The 24,814-nt window shown below is 45.6% G+C and overlaps 1 protein-coding gene across 2 annotated transcripts in view; it reads right to left on the bottom strand.

Moving 5' to 3' along the window:
• EHD3 (EH domain containing 3) overlaps window positions 1-9,102 on the bottom strand; it is a 29,738-nt gene extending 20,636 nt beyond the window's left edge. Inside the window, exons 1-2 of one of the 2 annotated variants that reach the window (XM_012788367.2) lie at window positions 8,057-9,096; window positions 326-502 (exon numbers count right to left, since the gene is read on the bottom strand). In XM_012788367.2, coding sequence (XP_012643821.2) covers window positions 326-502; window positions 8,057-8,283 — 404 coding nt within the window. In that variant the 5' untranslated portion in view covers window positions 8,284-9,096. Of the gene's footprint in view, window positions 1-325; window positions 503-8,056 lie in introns of both variants that reach the window. The other variant, XM_076000650.1, reaches the window with a different exon arrangement.
• Window positions 9,103-24,814: the final 15,712 nt, after the last annotated feature.

Below are 24,814 nucleotides of genomic sequence, written 5' to 3'. Positions count from 1 at the left end.
TAGCAAATGCTGGGAACTATATAGAGTATCCTTCTCCCATGTTACTGGGCAGGGGGAGATGCAAGGTAGGGGAATGTGATCTAAGTCGTCATTGTACCCTTCACTGCTCCTTAATCAGGAGGAATCAGCCTAGCATTGGCAGATCCCGCATCTCACAATGGCCACTGATCCAGTTACATTCCCAGGGAACAAGGGACAATGAGGGAACTCTGGGTATGGAAAGGCACCAGGCTTCCCAAGACCCTGCTCTTGTCCTTTCACTTCCAATACTCCAAGAAGAAGAAAAGAGAGCACCCCACGGCCTTCTGTTCCCCTCCACACTCACCTGTTCAGGAAGGCGTTGCCGAAGACATTGAGTTTCCTGAAGGGTTTCCTAGGATCCACCACCAGGGCGTTCCCGGGGATGATCCCCTCCGTGTCTCCCTGCATCACCGCAATGAAGGAGTCTGTGGTGGGCTCGGGCCCAATCCTCATGCCTGGGAAATCCTGCTCCAGCAGGTACCTGGTGGAAAGAGCACGGTCACAACACAGGCATTCTGCCCAACGACCAACACTCCACGGCTGCTAGAAGGCAGACGATACTCGAGTCAGGGGAGAGGGCAGATCCAGGGCCGTGAGATCTCGTGGCCGGGAGAGACAACCGCTGGACCACGAGTCCACAGAACTCTGTAGAGGAAGCGGAATGCCAGCTGAACTCAAAGTATCCTTTCTATTCTTGGTCCTTATTTCTTTCTCTCTTTCAATCCGTACGGGGATAAAAGCAAGATTTGGTCTCAGAAATAAAGCATGATTGAGACCGATTTCTATACGAGGACTTTGTAATGGAAGGGAACCTGCTGAAGGACCTGCACTAAGGCACAGTTAGAATTAGACCGTCCACAGACCCTGCTGCCTTTTCACAGGTCATTATTCATTTATCCGGTTCATTATTTAACACAAACTTAGCTCACACATGATGCAAAACACGAACAGTATAGAAGGCACACTATAGAAAGCCAATCTCCAACACTTTCCTAGACTTTTTGATCCTACTCTCTAGGTATCTGTACTTTGTATCTTCCTCTTTCTAGAAATGTTCCATGCACACAAGTGCTATGCTATTATGTGCTCACACATATCTGCACATATATGATCTTATTTTTTAATCACAGGAGCTGACTGTGTACCTTTCAATCTCTCTCTGGTGTCATTATCCATTTAATTCAACCTTTCAGAGAAGAGACTACATTCAAAATGCCTTGTATAGTACCTAACCGGAATAAATTATCCCATCTCTTGTGCCTTTGGGTATCAGGCAAATGTAAGGGTGTATGGCGGGACTCGGGTGGGGAGTCACGGCAGGGGACGCAGCCCCGGGGGAGGCTGTGGATGTGCCGAGAGCATGCGGCACTGATGCCCGGCGGGCCACGCCGCCACATAGGTGGGTGTCAGGGTGCCCTGGGAAGCCCCCCATCCCTCCAGAACACAGCCCAACAAATAGGGCATGAGGACAGGACTTCCTATGGCCAAAGGATCGTTTCGAAAGCTGCTCTGGGTTTGTGATGAAGTGAATCACAACGGCTGCATGCTGGGACTTCCTGCTTTCACAGAGCACCTGCTCCTTCAGGGCCTCCTGGGAGCGTCTGGGACACGCTGACCTGGTTTCTCTAACCATGAGGACTACGCCCTTCAGAGAGTACTTAGCTCAGCGAACTTCAGTACCTCCCTCCATAACATGTGGGGTAATAGTTCAGAATGGTTGAGCACCTGTGGTATGCTGGGCATTGTTCTAAACTTTCCACGGATTATCCCATTTCATCTTCACCTGCACTCTGATGTGAGCACTGTGATTCTCATCATCAAAAGGGCCTAATAAGAAACCTAACTTACAGGGTAGTCTGAGGATTAAATTAGTAACAGATGTGAAGCATTTAACCAGTACCTGACACCTAGATTACCACTCCATTTTCAGGATGAGACAAGGGTGAAAACAATATGCCCCATGTTATGCAATCCATAACTAGCAGGGCTGGGATTGGAACCTGGCACTTGGATTTGAGAATTCATGCTCCTAAGCACCACATGTCCTGCCTTAGGTGCCCCCTTGACCAGGTGATGCAGCCATCTCTATAGACAGGCCAAAAGGGCTGAGCCTCACATGGAACTAGAAGGAATCACAAAGGAATTCGGTTTGGGCAGGAGGTTGGCCAGGACCAGGCCTGGGGTATGGGGTGAGGCTTTAGGGCCCACAGTCCCAGGAATGTACTCATGTCCATGACATCAGCCCTTGGGCTCCCAGTTTGGCCTCAATGACTGGGGTGTGGCATGCAAAAGCTATTGCTATTTAATATCAGGTGACCAGAGAAGGCCCCAGGCCCATGGGCTCTAAAAGGACATTTTGGGGATTTAAAAACAGTAGGATCAGATTCCCCTGGCAAGCAAGGTTTCCAAGACGGGAAACCCCATCCTTTCTTGCTTGCTGGAGCCCCTGGCCTGGTGAGAGCTTGGATGAGATGCTATAAGTAGGGCCCTGCGAGGGGGGTTGCAAATGTGGATGGGCAGTGGCGGGGAGCGAAGGGACACCATCAAAGGCTCCAGGGAAGGCGGAAACAGACAGCAGCACAAAGAACCATTCTGAGGCAGCCTCAAAGACGCCCAGAATGAACAGGGCCAAACAGCAGGGATGAGTATCTTCCTCACGCAGGCGTCTCAAATTCCATCTCTCAGAGAGACACGCTGTACTCAGCAGATGAACAAAGGCTTCCCAGCCTAACAGGGCAGCTTCCTGGGATTAAGGTGCCGCAGCCTGAGGCAGCTGAGCCAGGGCCTCAGGCTGGGCCTGCTGTCCTGCTAAAACCACATGACCCAAAACTTGCTGACCACACATGGGTCTGGGGAAACAGTGAGTCTAACGAGGCCACCAGCAAGGCCAGGGAGCACAGTCGGGCCAAGCAGAGAACCTGGGGCTGGGTAGATTCTCAGAGACATGTGGGTATGGCTTGCAGCACTGGTGCCCCTGTAACAAAGCCACCACTGTGTTCCCAAAGGAAAATCTATTGAGGAATCTCATGCACTGATTATGGGAAGTGAGACAGATCGCCTCCGTTGCCAGGCGAAAATATTCCCACAGCAGTGTAAAAAAAGAAAAGTTAATTCAAGCCTAGGTGGGAACAGCTGAGATGGGGACACACAAGCCTAAAGAGGGACAGGACTGGCCGAGCCCAAGATAACACTAGCCCTGCCGGCCTCAGAGGATCCTACGGAGACTGTAACGTATGTGGCAGACACAGTGACAAAGTGGCTGGGAGGCCCTGGTGGCCAAGTTGAGGTATGAGTCAGCTCTGTTGTCCCTGGAGCACAGTACCCTCCACCATGGGATGAAGAGATTCCAGCAGGAGGAGAATCTGGTGGCCAGACTGTCCAGCCCCCTGCTAGCCTCCCTTGCCTGACCCTCCCCTGCGACAAGCCAGCCTACCTGCCCAGGGCACTACCTGGAACTGTCGGCAGAGCCAGCAGCTGCTCGGGGAGGCAGGATCCCCTCCACCTTGTGCTGGAGAAGGGCTCCCCACGCCCCACCCAAGGGTCAGCCTCTAAGTCTCCTGTTAGAGAAGGGAGCTAGAAAGAGGGAAGGGAATGATAAAGCCCCACACACGGTGCCTGGAACATAACTGGTGCCGTGGGGAAGTTATCATTCTTCACACCTTAGAGACAACGTTAAGTGAGGGTGGGAAAGGGTAGGGGCCTGACCTCAGCTGGGCCTTCCTAACCAGGACCCTTGGCTAGTAAGTGGAGGAGCCTGGGTTCTGCTGACTCAGACTGTGGTCCATGGCCTTGGTCCCCCTGCCCATGGGAATAGGATGGAGACCTTTCCCCAGAGGTCTTCCTTCTCCCAGTAAGTGCTTTTCCTGATGACCTCCAGACACCTGACTCTCAAGGCAGATCTGGAACTGGACCCGAGGCAGGCAGACCATCTGGCCTTGGGCCTTCTCTTCCCTCGGGTGACGCTCAGGGACCCAGCAGATCAGAGCCCTGACAAAGGACAACCACTGACCTCACAGGGCGGACAAGGACCGAGGTACTGCAGGGATTGTGGCTGGAAGGATGGACTTCGCAGAGGTCAGTGGGTCTACCCTGGATGGTGACGCTGCAGAGCCCGGGTGGGGAGGCCAGGTGCCGACGAGAGCTGGTGCAGCCACAGGCAAAGGCCTGTTACCTTTGCAGGGGGTGCAGAGTCTCCCGATGGAGTAGGAGAGGCTGAAAGTGCCAGCTGAGTAGCCCTCGTGGGGCAGCGCTCCCCGCCCCAGAAGCCCCACCTCGTGCTCAAGTCTCAGGGTCCACATTGCACTACAGAAGGCCCATGCAACCCTCCAGGCCAGCTCAGCGGCCCCTGCGCAGACGCTGCAGCTTAGCTCTGCAGCCCCAGGCCACAGTGCCAAGCCCCTGTGGCCTCTCCTGCAGCCCTGCCACCGTCCAGTGTGGCCTCCACTACCCACAGGATAGAGGCGCCATGACAAGTGGGCAGCAAGGAGGAGTGACCAGAGGCCAAATGGTCCAAGGGAGGAGGGATTTGCGGCAGCAGGCCAGTAAGAGAAATTGCAAGGGGTGAAAAATAGCAGAGGCAGGAGGAAAGGCTGCCAGGGCCAGAGGGACACAGAGCTACTGTATTCCAAAGAGGCAGTCTGTGTTGGAGAGAGCCGCCAAGCCAATTTATTGTTTATTTTATTACTCTGGGTTGCCGGGCCTTAGGCCAAGGAAGTTATTTCAGGCAGAGATCATAGCACATTAATTAGTTATTAGAAGAATGTCCTTTTCTGTGTGTTCTTCCTGAGACAAGAAATAGCCCCCGTGGCAAGCACATATAACTGAAAGTGGATGGACACCCAGGAGGCAAAAGGCCAAAAACTGGGGGAAGGAAGAGACAAGTCTTTGTTTCCTTGGGAAAGGCCCCTTATAGGTTCAGGCCTGGGACAGAGACAAGAATTGAGAATCGAGGCAAGAGGCAGGGATGGGGGAAGGCAGAGAGGACAGGACATGCTGAGACCCAGGCACTCCTACTCAGGGAGCCTTACTCGATTTGGGGAAGGGAGGTAGTACCAACTTACCCTCTTGGAAAGCAACTGTGAAATATGACTCAATACAAAAATTAAAAATTAAAAAGAAAAAAAAATTTTAAGCATAAAACTCTGCCCAACCTTTGGCCTAGTAATTCCACTTCTGGGAATCTCTGAGAAAACAGTCCAATATGTGGAAAAATACGTGCGCAAATATTCAGAGTGATTCTACAATAGCAAAAAATTAGGAACTACCTAAAACATCCAAAAGAAGTAGATTAGTTAAATGAATAATTATATATACATACAGTGAGATGTTTATGCAGCTGTTTAAAATAATGCTTACAAAGACTTTTTTAATTATATAGGAAATGGTCATGTTATTAGTGAAAAAAAAAGCCAGCATACAAAATTATATCTAGCATGATTTCTACTGTGTTATAAAATAACCAGAAATATTGGGCAAAAATAAATAAATAAAATGTACACACACATATATATATATATATATATATATTTAAAATGGTTTCCCCTAAGTCATGGGATTATGACCAATATGGGTGATTTTTTTCTTCAGATGTACTTTTTTGAATTTTATAATAGAAAATAACTGTTCATTGAATTTGATGAGCAGAAAGAAAAATACATAATTTGTTCTGGAGGGTTCCCTGTGTTACAACCCCTCCTACCCTGCTGGTTAACTCTCCTTCAAGGGTAGACAGCTTTCAGCGCTTTTTTCTAAATTCAGTTACTAACATGAGTGGGGAGGGGGACCTCTTGTACTTGGAAGATAAGAGAGAAGAGAGACCTGCCTCTCCCAGCCTTCCTGTCTCCCTCAGATAAGGAATCATCTGTGGCAACTGGACTCTGGCGCTTTCTTAGACCCAGTTAACAGCCAGTGATGACTCAGGCAAAGCCAGGAGAGTGTCTCAGACAAAAGGCACTTAAACCTGGCTGCTGCTTGGGGACCCTGCCCCCAGGGACACTTATCTCTCCCTATCTTCCCTCCTGTTCTGCGAAATGTCTGTTGGGAGCCTCCCATAGCTGAGACCCTGGGCAAGGCCCCAGAGATGCTCAGGCATGGATGCTGCCTCATAAGTGCTCGTGCTCCAAGAAGGAGAAGCTCCAAATAACGTACTAAGAATTGCAACCAAGGTCTCTCCAGAGAGCCAGGGAAGGATGCTCAAGGGCAGGAGCAGTCTGCAAACAGCCTGTGCTTCCCATGAAACGTAAACTGGTGGAGGACAGAGATCACAAAGGAAACCTTGTACAGAACACAGGTAGCTCTGAAGTGCCTTTGGCAGCAATTGGTGTTTAAGACAACAAGGGACATGGATTAGATCAGGGGTTCTCACCTTAAGGTCTAAGGATGGCTCTTGGACCCTCAACATTATATGCAAACTTGGGATGTACGTGCATTTTTCTAATGATAGGTCTATAGTTTTCATCAGATTTCCAAATGTGCTCACTTTTTAAGAAGAAGCCATGGATTAGCTTAATCTCTAAGGGCTCTTGCCATTCAACCAACATAAGATAGACAAGAGCCAACAGGCCCATTGCCTGCAGGTCCTGAACTTCTTCTGAAACCAAAGTTGCTGTGTCCACTTCACAAGGACAAACTCAATTTGGTGTTCTGTTCAGACATGACATGTTAGCATGGTATACCTCCTGCTCCCAGAAGGCTTGTATTACAAGCTTAGTGCTGGAGAAAATTAGTACCTAGAAAATCAGTAAACAGGCTGTTAACTTTTCTGCTCTCCTCAACAAACAAAGCACAGGACTTTGCATGTTGCAGATGTTCAAACAGCCAAGGATTGGGAACCAGAGGACCCCTGCTTTCAAACCCTCTATAGGCAATGAGCACCCTTGACTTTGGGGGGACACCAAACCCCATTCTAGTGCTGTAGGAGCCTGACTCTTAACTCAGAGGGCCACATCACCCTCAACAGTCTGGAATGGCTGTAAATGACTCGAGGAAAAATGGCCTGGCCTTGACATTCAGGTGGACTGATGACTGGATAGGAGCTTGCTCCCTAAAGACAGGAAGGATTCGCATCACTGTGGTGACAGTATGAGGCACTCTCTGTAGGCAGGGGGACAAGTGGACTTCTTGAGGATCCCTCCAGCCCAAGGATTCTGTAATTCAAGGAAATGGATGACTTGCCTTCCAAGTTACAGGCATTTTGCCAACCATCTCCTTGCATGCATCTAGGACTTGCAGCCCAATCTGCTGCCCACCCATTACAGGGCTTTGGATGATTTATTTCACTTCTCTGTGCCTCTGTTATCTCACCTGCAAAGTCAAAGGGCTGGATGAGATGATGCCAACACCCCTTCTCCCTTTAAAAGTCTTTAATATTATTATTGAGCCATTAAGATCAAGTAAGACAAAAGAAAAGAAAAGAAAGGAATCATTCTGCTTCTGGACTCTGCTTCTGTCGAGTCTCCAAGATGCACACATAGGAGCTCTGCCTCAGAGAAGGAAAATGATAAAAGAAGGACGGACAGGTGGCACCACCAGGCAGGGCGCCACAGGGCCCCCCAGCCCACCTCCATTCCCAGGCCTGCTCCCATCAGAGCCCCTCAGCTGCAACTGGAAGGCCCCCATTCGAGTGCCAAGCCCTGTAAAAGGCAAAGGGAAGTGGTCCTGACCATGAAGGATGTGACCCTAAAAAGTGAGGATATAAGACACCTCTGGTGCTCTGGAGACCAGAAGCTCCCCCACAAGTGCCTGCTGGGCCTCGGTTTCAGCATCCATAAAATGGGGAGACCAGGGATGACTCTGAACTTGAACACTTCACATCCACCACCGGAGCCAAGCGCTAAGTGGAGAAGCACCGGGTGGGATGGGGAGTGGGGCAGCAAAAATTGTGGGATAAGCTTTTAATGCCCGCACACTCGGATTTCTTCAGAGGCCTCAACTGAAGGCTTCCCATTTGTCCTCCGGCAGGAGTGTAGCCCCGGGAGTGGCCGAGGGACCGAGCGCTGGGCGGCGGGTGGGCTGCCGGCACCCGGGGCCCGCTCACCTGATGAAGGTGGTCTTCCCAGTGGAGTACTGGCCCACCAGCAGGACCATGGGCTTGTTGTCGAAATCGGCATCCTCCAGCGCGGGCGAGTGAAACTCGTGGAAGCGGTAATGCTCCTCCAGGGGCAGCAGCTTGGTCTTGTAGAGTTTCTTGAGCCCCTCGCTCACCGTCTGGAAGACCTCGGGGTCCTTCCTCCGGCGGTCGTCGCTACTCAGCCAGCTGAACATCGCGCCGCCGCCGGCCGCCTGCGCGCAGCCCGGGGGAAGGCGCCTGCGGAGGGCCGCGCCGCCGCCTCACCGGAGCGCGGGGCTCAGCCGCACCATGGCCCGGGCGCGCGGCTCGGGGGGCCGGGAGCGCGCTCTCCTGCTCCGGGGACCGAGCCCAGCCCCTGCCGCATCAGCAGCCCAGGCCGGAGGGAGGAAAAAGCGATCTGGGCTGGAGGAGGAGGGCTGCGAGCTTGGAAGGTAACGGCGAGCCTGCAGGGATGCCGGGGTCCCGGATCTGCCCGGCCGTCGCCCGCTCTGCCCAGCGTGCAGCCGAGGGATGCTTCGGCTGGCTGCTGCCCGGCCGACGCGGCTCAGGGGAGGCGGCGGCGCTGCGCAGCCCGCGGACAGCTCCGCATCCGCAGCAGCATCCTGCAGCCTCGGGCGCCGATTTAAATGCCGGCTGGGCAGAAAGCCGGCGCGCAGAGGAAGTCCGCGAGTACTGGCAAGGCCGGGCGGGCCCCACGGCCCCGGCGACGAGAAGCCGCGCAGGGCGCCGCCATGTTTGTGGGCAGGCGCTCCGCGGGGGACCTGCGGCGGCCGGCGCAAGGGATGCGGCCGCGTCTGGCGGGAAAGCTGTCCCCGCCTCTGGGGGCTCGATTTGGGAATAGCGCCCTCTCAGGGACGGCTGCGACGACAGAGTTGACCTACTCTTCGCCCTCCCGGCTTTGAAACCGCCTTTCCTTCAGTTATTGAAATCAATTCCCTAGGAAAACAGGTATTCTAGTATTGGGGAATATTTTTCTTGGAGCAAATGAATGAGGGATCCAATATCAGGTTACATGAAATAACCAAAACTGTCACTACCCAAATTTTTTGCTAGACTTAGGGTGAAGTCCCATTTATTCATCCATTTGTCCATTCATTCCAATAAAACAAGCCAACAAGCAAAATCCTGCAAGTATTGAGTTATTATGGGGCAGACACAATTTTGGTGACTCTGAATACAAAGATGGGCATTATACGGGCTCTCCTTTCCGGGCCTTCCGGCCAAGGCGGGCTTTAAAGAGAAGATATGAACAGAGGGCTGTAAGAGCACAGGGGAGGAGTCATTCCTTTTGTGTGGGTAATTTCAGGAAGGCTTCACAGAAAGCATGACTGTGAGCCGGATCTTAAATGATGAATTGACAAAGAAGAAGGAAAACCATTCTAGGTGGGGTAAAGGGCATTTGCATGGGGAACACATGGAAGAACTTGGTGCGTCTAAGGCAGAGCACACAGTCTGGCATAGCTGGAGAATGGGGTTCAAGGAAGATGGAAGGGAGTGACCCAGGCCAGGCCTGAAAGGCTTTGCAGGACTGGGGGAACCTATAACAGTGTTATCATTAATAATTGTTACATAGACACAGTGCTCACCATGTGCAGGGACCTGGGTGGAGTTCTCAGCAAGCATTGTTTCATTTAACCTTCACAGAAGGTCTTTGAGGCAGATCATATTATATCCAGCATCATACCAAGGAGAATGAGTGGGAACACTGGCTGGGTGTAGGCAAGAGGGGTGCATTGTAGAGAATTTAAACCTAATAATAAGCCAGCTCAAAGTCAATGTGCTTTGTGTTAGCACCATTCTGCAGTGTGGTGATAAAACACTGCTTCCTGCCAAGGCTCCCACTGCCCTCCGGTCCAGTAGGCTACTATACCGGGTGGGGACTGGAATGCTGGGAGTGGTGTGGAGGGGGGCTGGAGGAACTAAGGAGGCTGGAGGCCCGGTTAGGAAACTGTTCCAAAATTCAGGAGACAGCAGCAGTGGGAGTGGAGAAGAGGTCGGATTCAAGAGTGTTTTTATGGCATAGAATTGACAGATCTTGGTAAGCAATAAAAAAGAAGAAATAAGGGTTAGACAGAGTCTAGGGTGATTCTAGACAGAGTCTAGAATTTCTATTGTAGGGGACAAGGTGGTTTAAGATGCTTTTCCACTAATTAGGGAAGTCATAAAGAGAGTAGATTTAGCAGATAGAGATGATGTGTTCAGTCTGAAATGTGTTGCATTTGACGTGCCTGCTGGAACTTCCAGTGGAGGAGTGTGGTGAGGTTGTGGAGATTTTGGTGGGGATTATCAGATGCAGGTGCTGAACAGTATCTTCATTTTTTTAAATTAAATTAAATTTTTTTAAATTTCAGCATATTACAGGGGTACAAATGTTTAGGTCTGAACATAATCTTCTTAGTTACAGCTCAGATCTCCTGACTCCCTCCTTGAACCCCAAAGCTGATCACCTCTTTCTGAGCTCTCTGCACCCCTGGTTGAAAAACCACTCAGATTAATATTTCATCCTTGGTGTTTATGTTAGCACCAACATATGAGCCTCAGAGGTAATGTTAAAAATATTTAACAACTTGCAAGGTATGGAAATCAAAACATCAGCACAGACACTGGCATTTCCAGTGGAGCAAGTCCCCAAGACCCCGTGCTGTGCTGGGTGTTAAAGTCAGTGGGGTCTGGAGCTTGGGGAGGTCTTGACCTGTCCAGAGGGAGAGGTCAGGATGGCCAGAGTGGCAGGGGAGACATCAGGGGGCCTAACTAGGGCAGTATTTCAATATTTTTGTAACCAGTACAACAAACAACACCAGCCATGCTATTGTGTACCACTGAGCATCAGCTCTGAATATCTAATTTACCTGGTACCTGTTGACACATACATGCCAGTGTCAACCCTGAGTAACTGAAAATCTATCTTCCTTAAAACAGAACTCATGCAGCATTTCTATACACTAGCCATAGAGAGTTATAAAGGAGAATTTAAAAAAAATACTATTTTCAAAAGAACAGAAACCTAGGGATAAATCTAACAAAAGATGTGCAAGACCTTTATGTGAAAAATGATAAAACTTTATAGAAAGACGTTAAATAAGTTCTAAGTAAATGGGAGAGACATACCACATTCAATCATGGAAAGATTCCATGTCACAAAGATGTGAAATCTTTACAGCATAATTGATAATATAATTTAAATCAAAATCTGAACAGGGTTTACCCTGGAAATTAACAAGGTGTTTCTAAAATGTGTAGATAACTTTAGTGCAAAAATAACTAAGATATTCCAAAAGAAGAAAGAATACAAGGAGGAGATGGAAGAGACACAGTAACAACAGCAATAGTGACAAGGAAGTGTAGGGAACTTGCTCTAGGGAACGTTATTATAAAGTTGGAGTGGTTAAGATGGTTTTGGCACAGAGACAGACCAATAGAGCAATGACGAAGTAAAATAGCCAGCAAATACAGAAACCTGATATATAAAGAAGTTGCAATAGACATTGCATATACATTGCCACAAGGGTAAGGAAGAATTCCTTAAACAAGACATCAAAAGTACAAACTGACAATAAAGAAACTGATAAGTTAAAAACTAATAAGTTTTCAGTAGTAAAATTAAAAACTTTTGTTCAGCTAAAAATACAAAAGAGAGTGAAAAGGTATTTACAAAACCAACAAAAGCACATCCAAAATATACAATTAATGCTTGTACATTGATAAGAAAGACAAACATTTCAATAGGAAAAAAAATTGGCAGAATATACAAAAATTCTTTTTACAAGAGGCTACATGAATGTCCTATAAACACAAGAAAAGATGTTGAGCCACATTACTAATTAGAGAAATGCCAAACCTCAGCAACACTCCATACCAACCCAAATGGCAGAAAAGGAAAAAGTTGGACGATACCAAGCATTGGTGGGGACACAGAGCAATGGGAGTGCTCATACAGTTCTATTGGGTGTGCAGGTTGGCACAACCACTTTGGAAAACAATTTGGCATTGCCTGGTGAAGCTGAAGAGGTGCACGTTCTGTTACCTGTGTACTACAATTCCATCCCAAGGCATTATCTAGAGAAACTCTTGTACGTGTGCATAGGGAAATAAGGCTAAGAATGTTGACGGAAGCATTATTTATAGCAGCAAAAAATTATAAACAACTAAATGTCCCACACCAAGCAGATGGATAAATTATGCCATGTTCATATAATAAAGAACATACGATACAGATGAGAAAATGAGGGAAGTGGAGCTACCAATGCCAAAACATAGTGCTGAGTGGATAAAGCCAGAAGTAGGCTATTATGCATAGGATAATTTATTTAGTGTTTTAAATCATGCAAAAACTGCTGTCTGTTGTTTATGGATGCATATATATGTACAGAAGTTTTTTTGGAAGAGAAGGAAGGGAACATAAAACACCAGTCATGAAAGGGGTGTCATCTGGGGGAAAAGAAGGTAATGGAATTGGGGATGGGTATACAGGGGCTTCACCTGTATTTACACTGTTTTATTTCTTAAGTTTCATAATGGGTACTTGGCTGTTCAGTTCTTACTCCCCCATCCTTTATTTTTAAGAAATCTTGTCCTTGTATGCACAAATTTGAATTCTTTTTATAATTGTGGTTCAAGACAAACTCTTTATACCTGGCTCTTTTATTGTATTTTTTAAAACAATTTAACACGTATTTAAATTATATAATGAACCCTTGGTGAATGTATCATCCAATCCAAGGACTAGGAAAATTGGCAATAATTTATATCCACCTATTTGTACCTCCCCTATACTGTCCCCTGCCCCTTCTCCACCCCTAGAGGAAACCACTATCCTAAAGTTAGTGTGTATTATTCTCTTGATTTTTAAATTAATGTTATCACATGATATGCAAGCCCAGAACACATATTGTTGAGGTTTAGGGATTTTGGATTCTACACAAAACACATCTGGCCACAGTGGTGCCCCTGGAACTCAACTTCTCTCTCACTGAACATTTGTTTTCAGGCCCCTCTGGCTCCTTGGGGCTCTCTCCTGCCTCTCCTGCCAGGAGCCACTTCCATACTCAGCACGTGGCTCCTACTGCTGCCTGCCAGGTGCACAGGAGTTCCCAGTCAGACACCTGCAGTAGATAGAGTCCTGGTCCCCCCATGTTTTTGTTGTGCGACCTTGGAGGAAGGGCTTCACTGTCAGGCCTCAGCTGTCTGGTCTCTGAAACGGAGATGGCAGCTGCATCTTTCCAGGATTAAGAGGACAACGCATGCAGAGTGCTTAGCACAGCCTAGTCCATTGAGTGTGCTCAACATATATTGTTAGCTCCTAATGTTATAATCACTATTGCTTTTATCCACTACATGTCACTGCCCTGTATCCTATTTAACAAGCTATTGAATAAGCTTAATATCTAATAGCTTTAATATTTAATAAGCTATTTAATAAGCTAACACCTAAGGAGTTAGTCACTTCCTTCAGTTCGTTTGTATCTAAACTGAAGATGGCTCATTGACTCAGAGGAATCTAATTGCTAACAGTGGACTCAGTGGCATTCACCATAGGCCCTTGGGGATGACCCTGCGAAACAGAGAACTTTCTCATCTCTTCCCTTCTCACCAAGACCTCCACAGTCTGGCCAGAAACAAAGGGAGAAGAAGATGAAGACTACAATGGCAACCTGGAGCAAAAGGTTGAGCCCTGGCTAAGGAGATTAGAAGAATTAGGAAGTGAGACCAAGTGTCTGTAATCCCAGGAATCCATGGTCCCTCTTAACCTGGCCCCATCCTGCAGCCTATGAACCTCGTGTAGCCACGCATGCACGAACACCCCCCCCCAGAACCCCTCCTGCAGGACTCTTTGCACACCCCATTCCCAGTGTCTGAGCCTTCCTTCCCTGACCTTGGCCTGGTGATGCCCACTCGTCCCTCAAGGCTCAGGCCAGTGGTTTCCACTCTGGAGCGCTGAGTTAGCAGCTCTTGCATAAGAGGGCTGCTCCCTGCTCTGCACTTCCATGCTACCTCACACAAACCTGTCACTGCGTTTGCCACACTTTTTACTATAATTATATGTTTGAATTATCTGCCTGCCAAGTAGATAATGCATGTCTACTTGGCACCATGTCTACATGTCCAGCCTGGCACCCTATTTTATCCACTTTGTTGACCTCAGTTGGAGAGGAATGTGCATCAGCTCAGCTGATTCCTACTCGTGAGATCAGGCTAAGTTATTTAACCTCTTTTTATGACCATGTCCTCATCTGTGAAACCAGGCCTAACAGTGACACCTCACAGTGTCATTGGGGGATGAAATGAAGCAATGTGGGTCAAGGACCGAATAGGCTCTTATATATCTGTAGTAAGCACTCAACGAATGAATACTGCATGTACACAAGGGAAGGGAAGTCTGGAATAAAAATAAGGGGTAGGGGAACTTGTGCCCAGGAAGTTCATCAACCAAAAAGAAGGTGAAGAAAGTGGGTCAGGCGAAGTGCAGTTGTCTGGTTGTGTTGTAGTAACATTCCTCATTCATACCTTTGCTACCACCTCTACTGAATTGCTCTCTCATACATAGCAGCTCTTCTGGGCAGAAAGGCAGTTTCATCCCTAGGTGTGGTAAGAGCAGCGCTAACCTGAGAAACCCAACATCACAAGCAGGAAAGCCCACACCACCGAGGCAGTGGTGCCCGTCTGGTTTTACTGAAATGCCGGTTCCGTGAGCCTCCATGGCTCGGTTTTCTCAACTTCCAAAGACGCGACATTTGTTACCTAGAAGATGTGAGTTATATTTAGAAAACCTCCTCCTCATCACCTTCATCATCGGCCTCTGCCTCGGTAGCATAGGTGTTTGCAGAGGTGGGCATTGCCACTGTAGCTCCTGGTCCCTGCAGCGGTCCTGAAGGGGAAGATGGGGATGCTTCCCACGAGGAAAGGCAAGCGCAGAGAGGTCGAACGCTTTGCCCACACAGCCATCCTTTATTGAGCCTTTTATCATTCTACCACCTTCCCCCTCAATCCACAAAAAGTGTGAGGCAGCCTACCCAAATCCCTTGTTTTCTAAAAAACAGAATTAAGTCTTGAGGCAGCAGATGCGAGGAGAATGGGCAGGTGGGTGGTACAGCAATAATATCAGGGGGATGAGCACGTGAGTCCTCCCTGCAGGTGAGCAAGCATCAAGTTTGCCTCTGAGCTGCTTCTTGATCAAAGCAAAAACAGAAACAAGTCCCTAATTCCAAACCCAGACGTACCAATCTGCCCGTGCAGGCAGGATCGGGTTGCACCGACCCGCTGAACCGCCTCGCTTAGGAAAGAGAAACGCCAAAAGCACAAACATCTGGAGCTGAAGGAGCCTGGAACCAGCACCAGTTCATGAGCATCTTTCCTGGGTTGTAAATGTTGTTCACATATCTGTCCCCTCTCTGGGGGAGATTGAGGAAGCGCCTCCAGGGGCAGAGCTCTCTTATAAAGCCTGCACCGGGCTTCTGTGGGCGCCCAAACTTGCCTCATCGCTGACGTGCTCTCAATGAGCAAACAGAAAGACTAGAAATGTGAATTGCCGGTAGTTGGCCAATGCTTATAAAAATAATAAGGCTGTGACCATTGCAAAAGTGTCTAAGAACACAGAGAATCCGATAAAGGCAGAAGGTACGAATGTGGATTATTTAAAAACACACCAGCAGACAAGGGGAGAAACCACAGCCTGCTCCTCTGGCTGTCCATGTCTTTAAAAGTGTGCTACATCTTGCTCCTTCTCTCTTTTAAAAGTCTATTATTTTAACTGTGTTGACTTTGTATTTTGCTTTTTAGTTTTGAGTATAGGATTTGTCTTTTACTGACTGAAGTTTAACATTGTTTTATAGCAAAAGCCATTGGTGTGATTCTTTACTTCTTCTATTATTACACTAAATGTAGAGGAGTTCCCTTACTCAGAAATTTTGAGAATTCGTTTTCTCCTAGATTTTTGTAATTTTTCTGTGATTTTAAATTTCTTTATGTGACTTTCTAATTCACTGTCTTTTGTGTCTCTGTAAAATTGTGGGGTGATAAAGTATTTTAAATGATTTCTGGATTCTTTGCCAGTTCTCTAAATTGAATAATCTTCCATTCTTTTTTGATTTTTCCAAGTCTTCTTAAAGATCAGCTATTATAAATTATTGGATAATATAAGCCTTTTTTCAGAGTTATCTGTTTCGTTTCCATGAGCTAATTGCATATTTTTAGTAACATGCCATTTATTGCTATAGCTTTAGGATAAATTTTAGTATCTGGTATAATAGTCACTCCTCCATACTGTTTTCAAAATTAGATATTCTCACTTTCTTCTTGTTTTCATCATCGTCTTTTTTTCTCCTCCTTCTCTCTCTCTTCTCGGTCTTTCCTTCATTTTACTTGAAAAATAATTATGAGAATTTGGGGGTAACTTAGCTTCAGTCTTTTCTCTGTGAACATGTATTTATTTACCATCTGCTCTTTCCCCAGTCCATATCCTACCACCAGTATTTTCACAAAACCATGAAAAATATTCAAACAATTAAATTGGAATAAATGCTAATATCCAACTATATGGAAATTCTATAATTTAAGCATACTCAAGGATGGACTATAAGTCATTTGCAAAATTATTGCTGACAATAATAAAAGCTCTATTTCATAGTTATCTATTCTGTTACTGTGCTTATCATTGAAAGATGAACATTGTTGTACATAAATCTCATCCATGGTTTTGTTTGCTTAGCACATATCTTATAAATGAAATTACTGGGAACATTATTAATGCTTTTGATACTTATCACTAAATTGCATTCCAGAAGAGGCACATCAGTTTATATCCTTATCGCAATGATATCAGAGTTCCTAGGGTTTTTTTGTTTTGTTTTATTTTACCTTCCTCAAGACCAGTATGTTAGTATTTAAAAATTATTTCAAAATATTTTATTCTATAAAAAAGTATTTAATAATCTAAAACTTATTATTCAAAATATTCAACAATTCAGGAAGTGGGAAATGATAGATTGTTTGATATGTATCGGTAGATATGTATGTGTAGGTGGGTATGTGAGAGTTCTTTCCTGGGAGCCTAGGTAGATGGTGATGCCATCAATGAAAACTGAGACCAAGCAGAGTCTCAGAAGGTGGTGGGTTTGAGGAGTTCCCTGTTGATAGCCACAAGAATACCAACGCGCTGTTGGAGCATCTTCCCACAGGGTTTTTCCTTCATAGAAAGGAAGAGGATCCACATGTTAAAGAGATATGAGATTTAATTGACAGCAAAGTCAATGTGGATCAACACTGACATGTTGCCAAAAATGATTGTAAGGTTTGAGCTGCGCGAACACAAACGTAGGAAAAAATGACTACCAACGTTAGTGAAGAGCCTGTTATATGTCAGGTATTATGCTAGGTGTTCTCACATAGATTACTTTATTCCATTTTCAGAATGACAGCGCAAAGTGTCATTGTTCTCACAGATAATGAAACGGAAGCTTAGTACCTGGATTGAGGCAGAGCAGGGGAAGTGGCGCAGTGTTTCTGATGTGGAGGGTCTTGAACTGATGGGTGTGCTCTAGGTGTGGTCTGATGGCGCATGTTTGACAGTGAGGGAACAAGTCTCTAGACTATGTTGTGAATAATTTAAGGAGTTAAATTTTAAAAGTTATATTTGAGGGGCTGTCACATGGGAGGGCAAAACTGTGGATAGAGGGTGAGCCACAAACAATCGATCTACTACTGTGATATTGCCCACCTGCAAGATATCAATTGCCACCTGCATGCTGGTGATCTTAAATGTTCTTACCTCCAGCCTGAGCTTCCCCTTGGTGTTAGGCAGTGTGGGCTGCTACAACAAAGCACCACAGACTGGGTGCCTTACAAACAGCGGACATTTATTTCTCACAGTTCTGGAGGTTGGAAGTCCAAGATCAGGGAGCCAACGGGGACCCGAACGTGAGGATCCGCTTCCATGTTTCAGACTGCCAACTTTTTGTTGTATCCCCACATAGTGGAAAGTCAGCAGGAGAGCTCTCTGGGGTGCCTTTTATCATATAAGAGCACTAATCCCATTTATAATGGCTCTGCCTTCATGACCTCATTACCTCCCAAAGGCCCTAGATCCTAATACCGTCACATTGGGGAATAGGATTTCCACCTATGAATTTTGGGGGGATACTAAGGTTAAATCCTTGGTCCCTTTGAACTCCAGATCTATTTCTGATGCTTTCACCTAGATCTGCTGTAGACCAATCACACTCAGTCTCAGGGGTTAAGAGATTCCCCAAATCCTCTCAGTAAGCACCAAATCCAACCATTAATAAACAATCACAGTTATGACTTTCACAAAATTTACTGACAGCTTATTATGTACCAGCTCCTGGACTAACGTTTTATGTTCATTACAGAACAAATAATTGCCTCATTCCACTAATCGTACAAAGTGTCCCTTCTTCCCATTTTGTAGATGGTAAAACCAAGGCTCTCAGAGGTGAGTTAGTGTCTTGAGGCTATCCAACTAGTAAGGGGTAGCGTTGGGGTCAAATCCCAGGTTTCTCTGGTTCCAAATGTAAGCTTTTTCTAGGGCACAAATTTCACAAATCCAGAAAGTGAAGCACATGGTGTGTTGGAGAGGCCTGGATATGAAGTCCACCTAGGTGACTAATGTTTTCAGAGCTGCTTCCGCATTCCTGAAAGCCCAGACTAGAAGGTTTACCAGATATTAAACTTTCAGTCACAGGGATGTTTGGTCTTTATGCTTTGAAAGGCCTGTACAGACACACCTTTCCATGGAACTGTAGGAAGAAAAGGAATTTCAACATAAATCTCTGGCATGTTCCTGTTGAAAACTTGACCCCATACGCAGGTCCATAAAAGTGTGTTATTTTCTGGATATAGAAAAGTGCTTTATTTTAAGATACCACAAGCTTTAGGATGGCTAGTTGACATAGTTGTTGAGATATGGAATTCCTTTGACTGGCAAACCAAGAAGCTTCCATGCTAAGTACATCACTTTAGGTAGTTGTGTGTGACAAAACTCCCAGGAATTGGGACTGCTATGTAGGCAACTCTGCAGGAGCCATCAGTCTAGCTGGGGTGTTGCTGACATGTTACACCTCCTTTCTTACATCTTCATTGCATCAGGAACAATATATTATTCGCTTTTGTACCCTTGCAATTAGTCATGGTTTATTTAGGGCTTCTTTCCTAACTATACCTCCAATGACGTGTGAAACAGAAACCTTGCCACCATTTCTTGGAAACCAAGAAACTATTCTCCCTGACAATTCATTTTCCCTGTCATGAGCATCATAATGACAAATATATTTTCTGCCAAGAAAGATAGGCCAGGTCACAAGTCAAAAGGAAAACGACCCCCCCAAAAAAGAGACAGATATGGAGAAGAAAACTGTAAGACACTTGGGAAAATAACATCAGGAAAGAAAAAAAGAAAGGGTAAGGAAGAAGCATGGTTAGAAATACATTCTTTTGGAGGTAGGGCATGGTGGCTCACACCTGTAATCCCGGCCCATTGGAAGACCGAGGTGGGAGGATAGCCTGAGGCCAGGAGTTCGAGATCAGCCTGTGCAACATAGTGAGACCTTGTCTGTACAAAAAAATGAAAAAAAAATTATCTGAGTGTGGTGGCATGCACTGGTAGTCCCAGCTACTCAGGAGGTTGAGGCAGGAGGATTGCTTCAGGTCAGGAATTCAAGGTTACAATGAGCTATGATAAAGTCACAGCACTCCAGCATATGTAATAGATTGATATCCCATCTATCTAAAAATAATATATGTGTATGTATATATATTCTTTAGTAACATATTAATTTGGACACACTTAACAATGCCAAGTACATAATTAAGAATAGAGGCAGAAAATAAGAAATATGTAGTATTAGACTTTGAAAGAAAAAAGCCTAGAAAACATTTTAATCTGTCAGGGAACCAGAATAGGAGATAAAAAAAGAAATGAAAAAGTAAATCACACTGTAAAGAATTTTTTGTTTTCTCTCTTTGGATGACCTTTTTGTGGACAAGTCTATCACCTCGTAACTGTGTGATTTCTGGATATACTAGTAAAGCCTGTCATGCCAAAAGGATCTCTCCCAGTGCTTTATTGTTAAACAATAAAGTCAAGGTTTATTGTTAAGAAATGTTTCAAGGCCCATTTTTTAAATGGAATTATTGGCATTTAACAACTAAACTGCTTATCAATCATGAACATCTTTTCATTAATTAGATTATCAAATTCTTTCTAATGATCATGGGAGAAAATATGTTAAAAAAATAAAAAGGCTAGAGTGCTGGATGAATGTATGTCTGGTGACCTTGCTAGAGAATGCCAGAGTGCACTAGCCATCTAAGTGAAATATTATGCACCTGTCATATGTAAGTGTGTCACAAATATTGCCCCAACATGACTCCAAGTGCTGTACAAACCTGCTCACCTGGACCAATATATACCAGAGAAGGTAGGGTAGAGAAGGCAGTGACCAAAATAGAGGGCAACAGGCCCCTGCCTCTTATTTCATTTAACCTCTGTTCACCCAAGATATGGTAACCAATTCTGGCCCAATTTAGATACTCTGTGGGCCCTTGAAGCCTTGTTTTGATAACTCTGCTGTTTACTTGTTTGATTTTCTAAGATCAAGCAGTTGCCTTGCATGCTAAGATCACTCAGGGCTCCCTGAATAGAGAGCCTTTTTTTCTAGAAGATTGAGGCCAGCCTTACCTCTGCCACCTGTCTAGGAATCCACCTGTGCTCTATGGCCCATCACCACGGCTGGTCTGGACCCTTTCTGGGGCTGCGTGCCCGCCTCAAGCCTGACCTCGGTGTACTTCTGCATTTTCTCACCCTCACCTTCCGCAGACCCTCCTGACACTGCCTGGTGGCTGGCTCGTGCCCTGTGCCCACCTTGTCTCCCTGATCTGGATGACTCACGGTGCTGTCCCCCTGTCCTTCCCAGGTAAGCATTCCCTGTCAATTTGAGTTCCCTCAGGTTATGCCCTATGTGTAAATGTTCTTGAAATTTTAATTAACCATCTGATAACTTAAGAAAAACACCTTTCTGTTGAGAGAAAATAGCTTATCTGTTCTTTTCAAACTTCACAGTGAATGTCTCAAAGAATAATTTTCTATGACATTCTAAAAATACTGTGAGTGTGAAGGATTTAGTAACTTAGGTCTTGGAATTTACTTTGAAACCTTGGAGATGACTTTTAATTTATGAGCTAGCCCATAAAGCTTCTTTTTATTATCTTGGTTTTTGGATAAATTTCTAATGCTTGAGAGTTATATATGGAGCCACCAATTTTTCCTTTCATTCTTCTGAACGTGTGATTGTCCTTTCTCCCACCCACAAATCAAAGCCCTCTCTTTTTCTTTTTGGATCCTGGTTTTGAAAACTTATAACCAAATGAACAGAAGTCAAGTGGAAAAAAATCAGGGAATAGTACAACCTGCAGTTGATTTCATGAAGTTTTGGTGCTGCTGTAACCACTGAGCCATACATTCCTGTCTCTAGGGCTGCCAGAAATAACTTTGGCCAGAGCAACAACAGCCCAATTTTCTTGTTTTATTCTTATATCTGCAAAAAAGAGAATCAATGGTTAGAGCTTAGCCATAAGTCTTTCAGTAATTTTCCTCATTTATAGTTGTGTTGGACATAAATCAGTTTTATGTGCTTTTTAATATGAGTCCAGTAAAATATCATAAATGCCTTGTATGAGTAGGAATGAGATCTTTTGAGCAGTTATTCTTTACTATGTCAGGTACCTTAACTTATTCCTCAGCTGGGCTTTTTGACTTCTTATTTCACTGACCCGAATTCCAACAATCAAGGATTCATTTGGGTAAGGAATTTTCTATTTTAAAAATACAAGTACTATGGTAAGGCTAAGGACTTGTGAGTTGTTTACATAGTAGTGAGAACTAGTTCAATCAAATTGCTCTCCAGTGCCCAGAAGGAATGAGAATTTTGATTGGAGGAAAAGGAAGGAGGTACTTAAGAGAGCACAGTTAGGTTTTTAGAAAAGGCAATGTCTTAGTCCATTTGTGTTTCTATAAAAGAATACCCGAGGCTGGTTAATTTATAAAGAAAAGAGGTTTTATTTGGTTCATCATTCTGCAGGCTGTATAAGAGGAATGTGCTGATATCTGCTTGGCCCCCAGTGAGGGCCTCAGGAAGCTTCCACTCATGGCAGAAGGCAAGGGAGCCAGTGTGCACAGATCACATGTGAGAGAAGAGGCAAAAGAGAGAGAGGAGGGAGGTTCCAGGCTCTTTTCAACAACCAGTTCTCATGGGAACTCACAGAGCAAGAACTCAGTCATTACTGTGAGGATGGCACCAAGCCATTCATGAGGGATCTACTCTCATGACCCAAACACTTCCCAGCAGACCCCACCTCCAACGTTGACGATCATGAGACTTGGTGGGGCCAAACCAACCATATTCAAACCAGAGCAGGTTGGGTAGTGCACTTGGACTCTTCTAGAGGAAAGTACCAGGAAGTGGGAAATGGGAAGGTAGAAGGTGCCACAAACACATGACCTCCTTTGAGTGTTTGCTCAAGTCTGGTCCCAAATAGAACTATGGAATGTCATGCAGAAAGCTGAGAGATGATGGCCCACAACCTCCATGTTTTTTGTACATGATTGAGTCCCAGACAGAAGAAGTGGCTTCCCCAACTTCATGTGGTCCTTGGACCTGAGTCCCTATTATCTGGCCCTTGAACTAATGCTCCTCATCCAATACTCTGCTGTACCAACCTAGGAGATACTTCCTTTCTCCCTCTGCTTTGCCTCCAGGACCTAGAACTCCAGTGAGTCTTCATGAAGCTCTTCTGGGAATTACACTTCTCCTAAAATTTTGTTTCCACAGGAAAATGAATTCCTGGTTTTAAATCACAAACTTGCCAATCTACTTCTGGCTCACAGCCCGCTACTGGGTCAGGCATGTCGTGCCATGCAGAGACAGAAGGCCCATCACCAGATGGACTTGACTTTCTACGATCTTTTTCTCAGGAATACCGGTCTATCCTGGGTGAGCAACAGAAGCCTGGGGAGGGGACATATAAAATTTTTTGCTAAATTTTGCTAAACCTTTTGCTAAAAGTCCAAAAGTTCACAGGACTAATGTGCGAGACCGGCAAGCCTCCCAGGCCATCTGTCTCCTGCCATCCAGGACAATAATATTCAAGGGTCGTCATGGGAGGAAATGGCCCCTGGGCCTCACTCTCTGCATCTGAGTGGCTCTGTTAATCCTCAGCACAATTTACAATGAGCCCAATGATGACCATGAGAAAAATGACTCAGACATAGAGAGAGCCCTGCCCCTGTGCTAGTTGTGGGCTCGCTAAAGCCCCCAGCCTGGAGTTCCTGAAATGATGAAGCATATAAGAGGAAAAGTAATTAAGTGCCAGAATGAAGAGGCAAAAATGAAGAAAATTATATCTGGGAGATGGAGATCGATAATAATAAGTCTTCTACATGTATGGAGACAGAGCTTTGCACTGTTTCATAAAGCTTTTTCACATTCATGATTTGATGTGAGCCTGAAGTTGGAGATAAATTATTATTCTGATTTTTCATAAGAGAACATTGAAGTTTGCTTAACCAAACAGGATTTTACCCCCTGACTTTTGATTCCCAAATCCACCGCTTCTGCTATCCCCATGATACCTTCAGACCAGACAGCATGAGGAAGGGGCCATTTGGCACATGGGGTGAGGGCAAGGATCCAGAGAGCTTTGAACTCAGGAGGAAAGCTTTGGATTTGAATTAATAGTGGCAGGGAGACGTAGTTTCTTGCCCAAGATGATGACAAGTTAGTGAAACATGACATGCCTGAGACTTGGCCCCATCTCTGCCATTTACCAGTTGTGGTTATCTTGAGCAAGTTAACATGCTGAGCCACCATTTTCTTTCTTGGTGATAGTACTGCCTCACCAAGCTGTGAAGGTGCAATGGGATTCTGCATGCAATGCGCTTAGCACTGTACCTGGCATGCCATAAGTGCTCAATAAATGTTGGCTATGACTATCAATATTATTTTCTTTATCAGTACTAATAAAATGTGTAGAGTCATAGTCTCACAAAAAGATGGAGATATGAGAGATTGGAGTCAAGAAAAAGGTAGAATAGGCCAGAGGGAAGGGACTCTTTGAGTCCACTGACACATATTGAGCACTTACTAGGTACCGGGCATGGCTCCAGGTTCTGGGAATCCAAGGTGTGCAAGCTTGGAGGCAGGCAAGCTAGAACTGACTTAATTGCTATAATGAAAATCTGTGCAAGCGATGTTGGGAGTCTAGCAGAAGGATCCGGCAAAAGTCAAGAAGTCTTCACACTAGAGCAACCACAGGAGTGTCAGGAAATGTTCTGAAGGAAGAATAGTCAGGCTTGGTGCAACTTAACCCAGGATGAGATGGAAGGAAACAACCAATAGTGATTAATCTCTCTAGTCCTGGATGGCCAAAATGGGGAATTTGGAAAGTAGGTTTGGTAACCTAGTAGGAAGAGGGAAATAGTAACACGAAAGGGTCACAAAATTCCTCCTTAGCAAGAGACATCCCTGAGGGCTGCATCAGACTCTTGACTACCACAAAAGAAAACCCGTAGCTACCCTTGCTAATACTTCCCTGGCTTCAGCCAACATCTAGTTTAAAGATAGGAATGTCCAGGAATCTCAGTATTTGCCTTTTGGCAGCCTGTGAGTGAAGCAGACGTGAGCAAGTGGGCTCATGTGCTCCTGCAGAGAAATAGTG

This window comes from Microcebus murinus, chromosome 3 (genome assembly GCF_040939455.1).
Source record: "Microcebus murinus isolate Inina chromosome 3, M.murinus_Inina_mat1.0, whole genome shotgun sequence".
Lineage (NCBI taxonomy): Eukaryota > Metazoa > Chordata > Mammalia > Primates > Cheirogaleidae > Microcebus > Microcebus murinus.
This window is presented reverse-complemented; position numbering and strand designations above follow the sequence as displayed.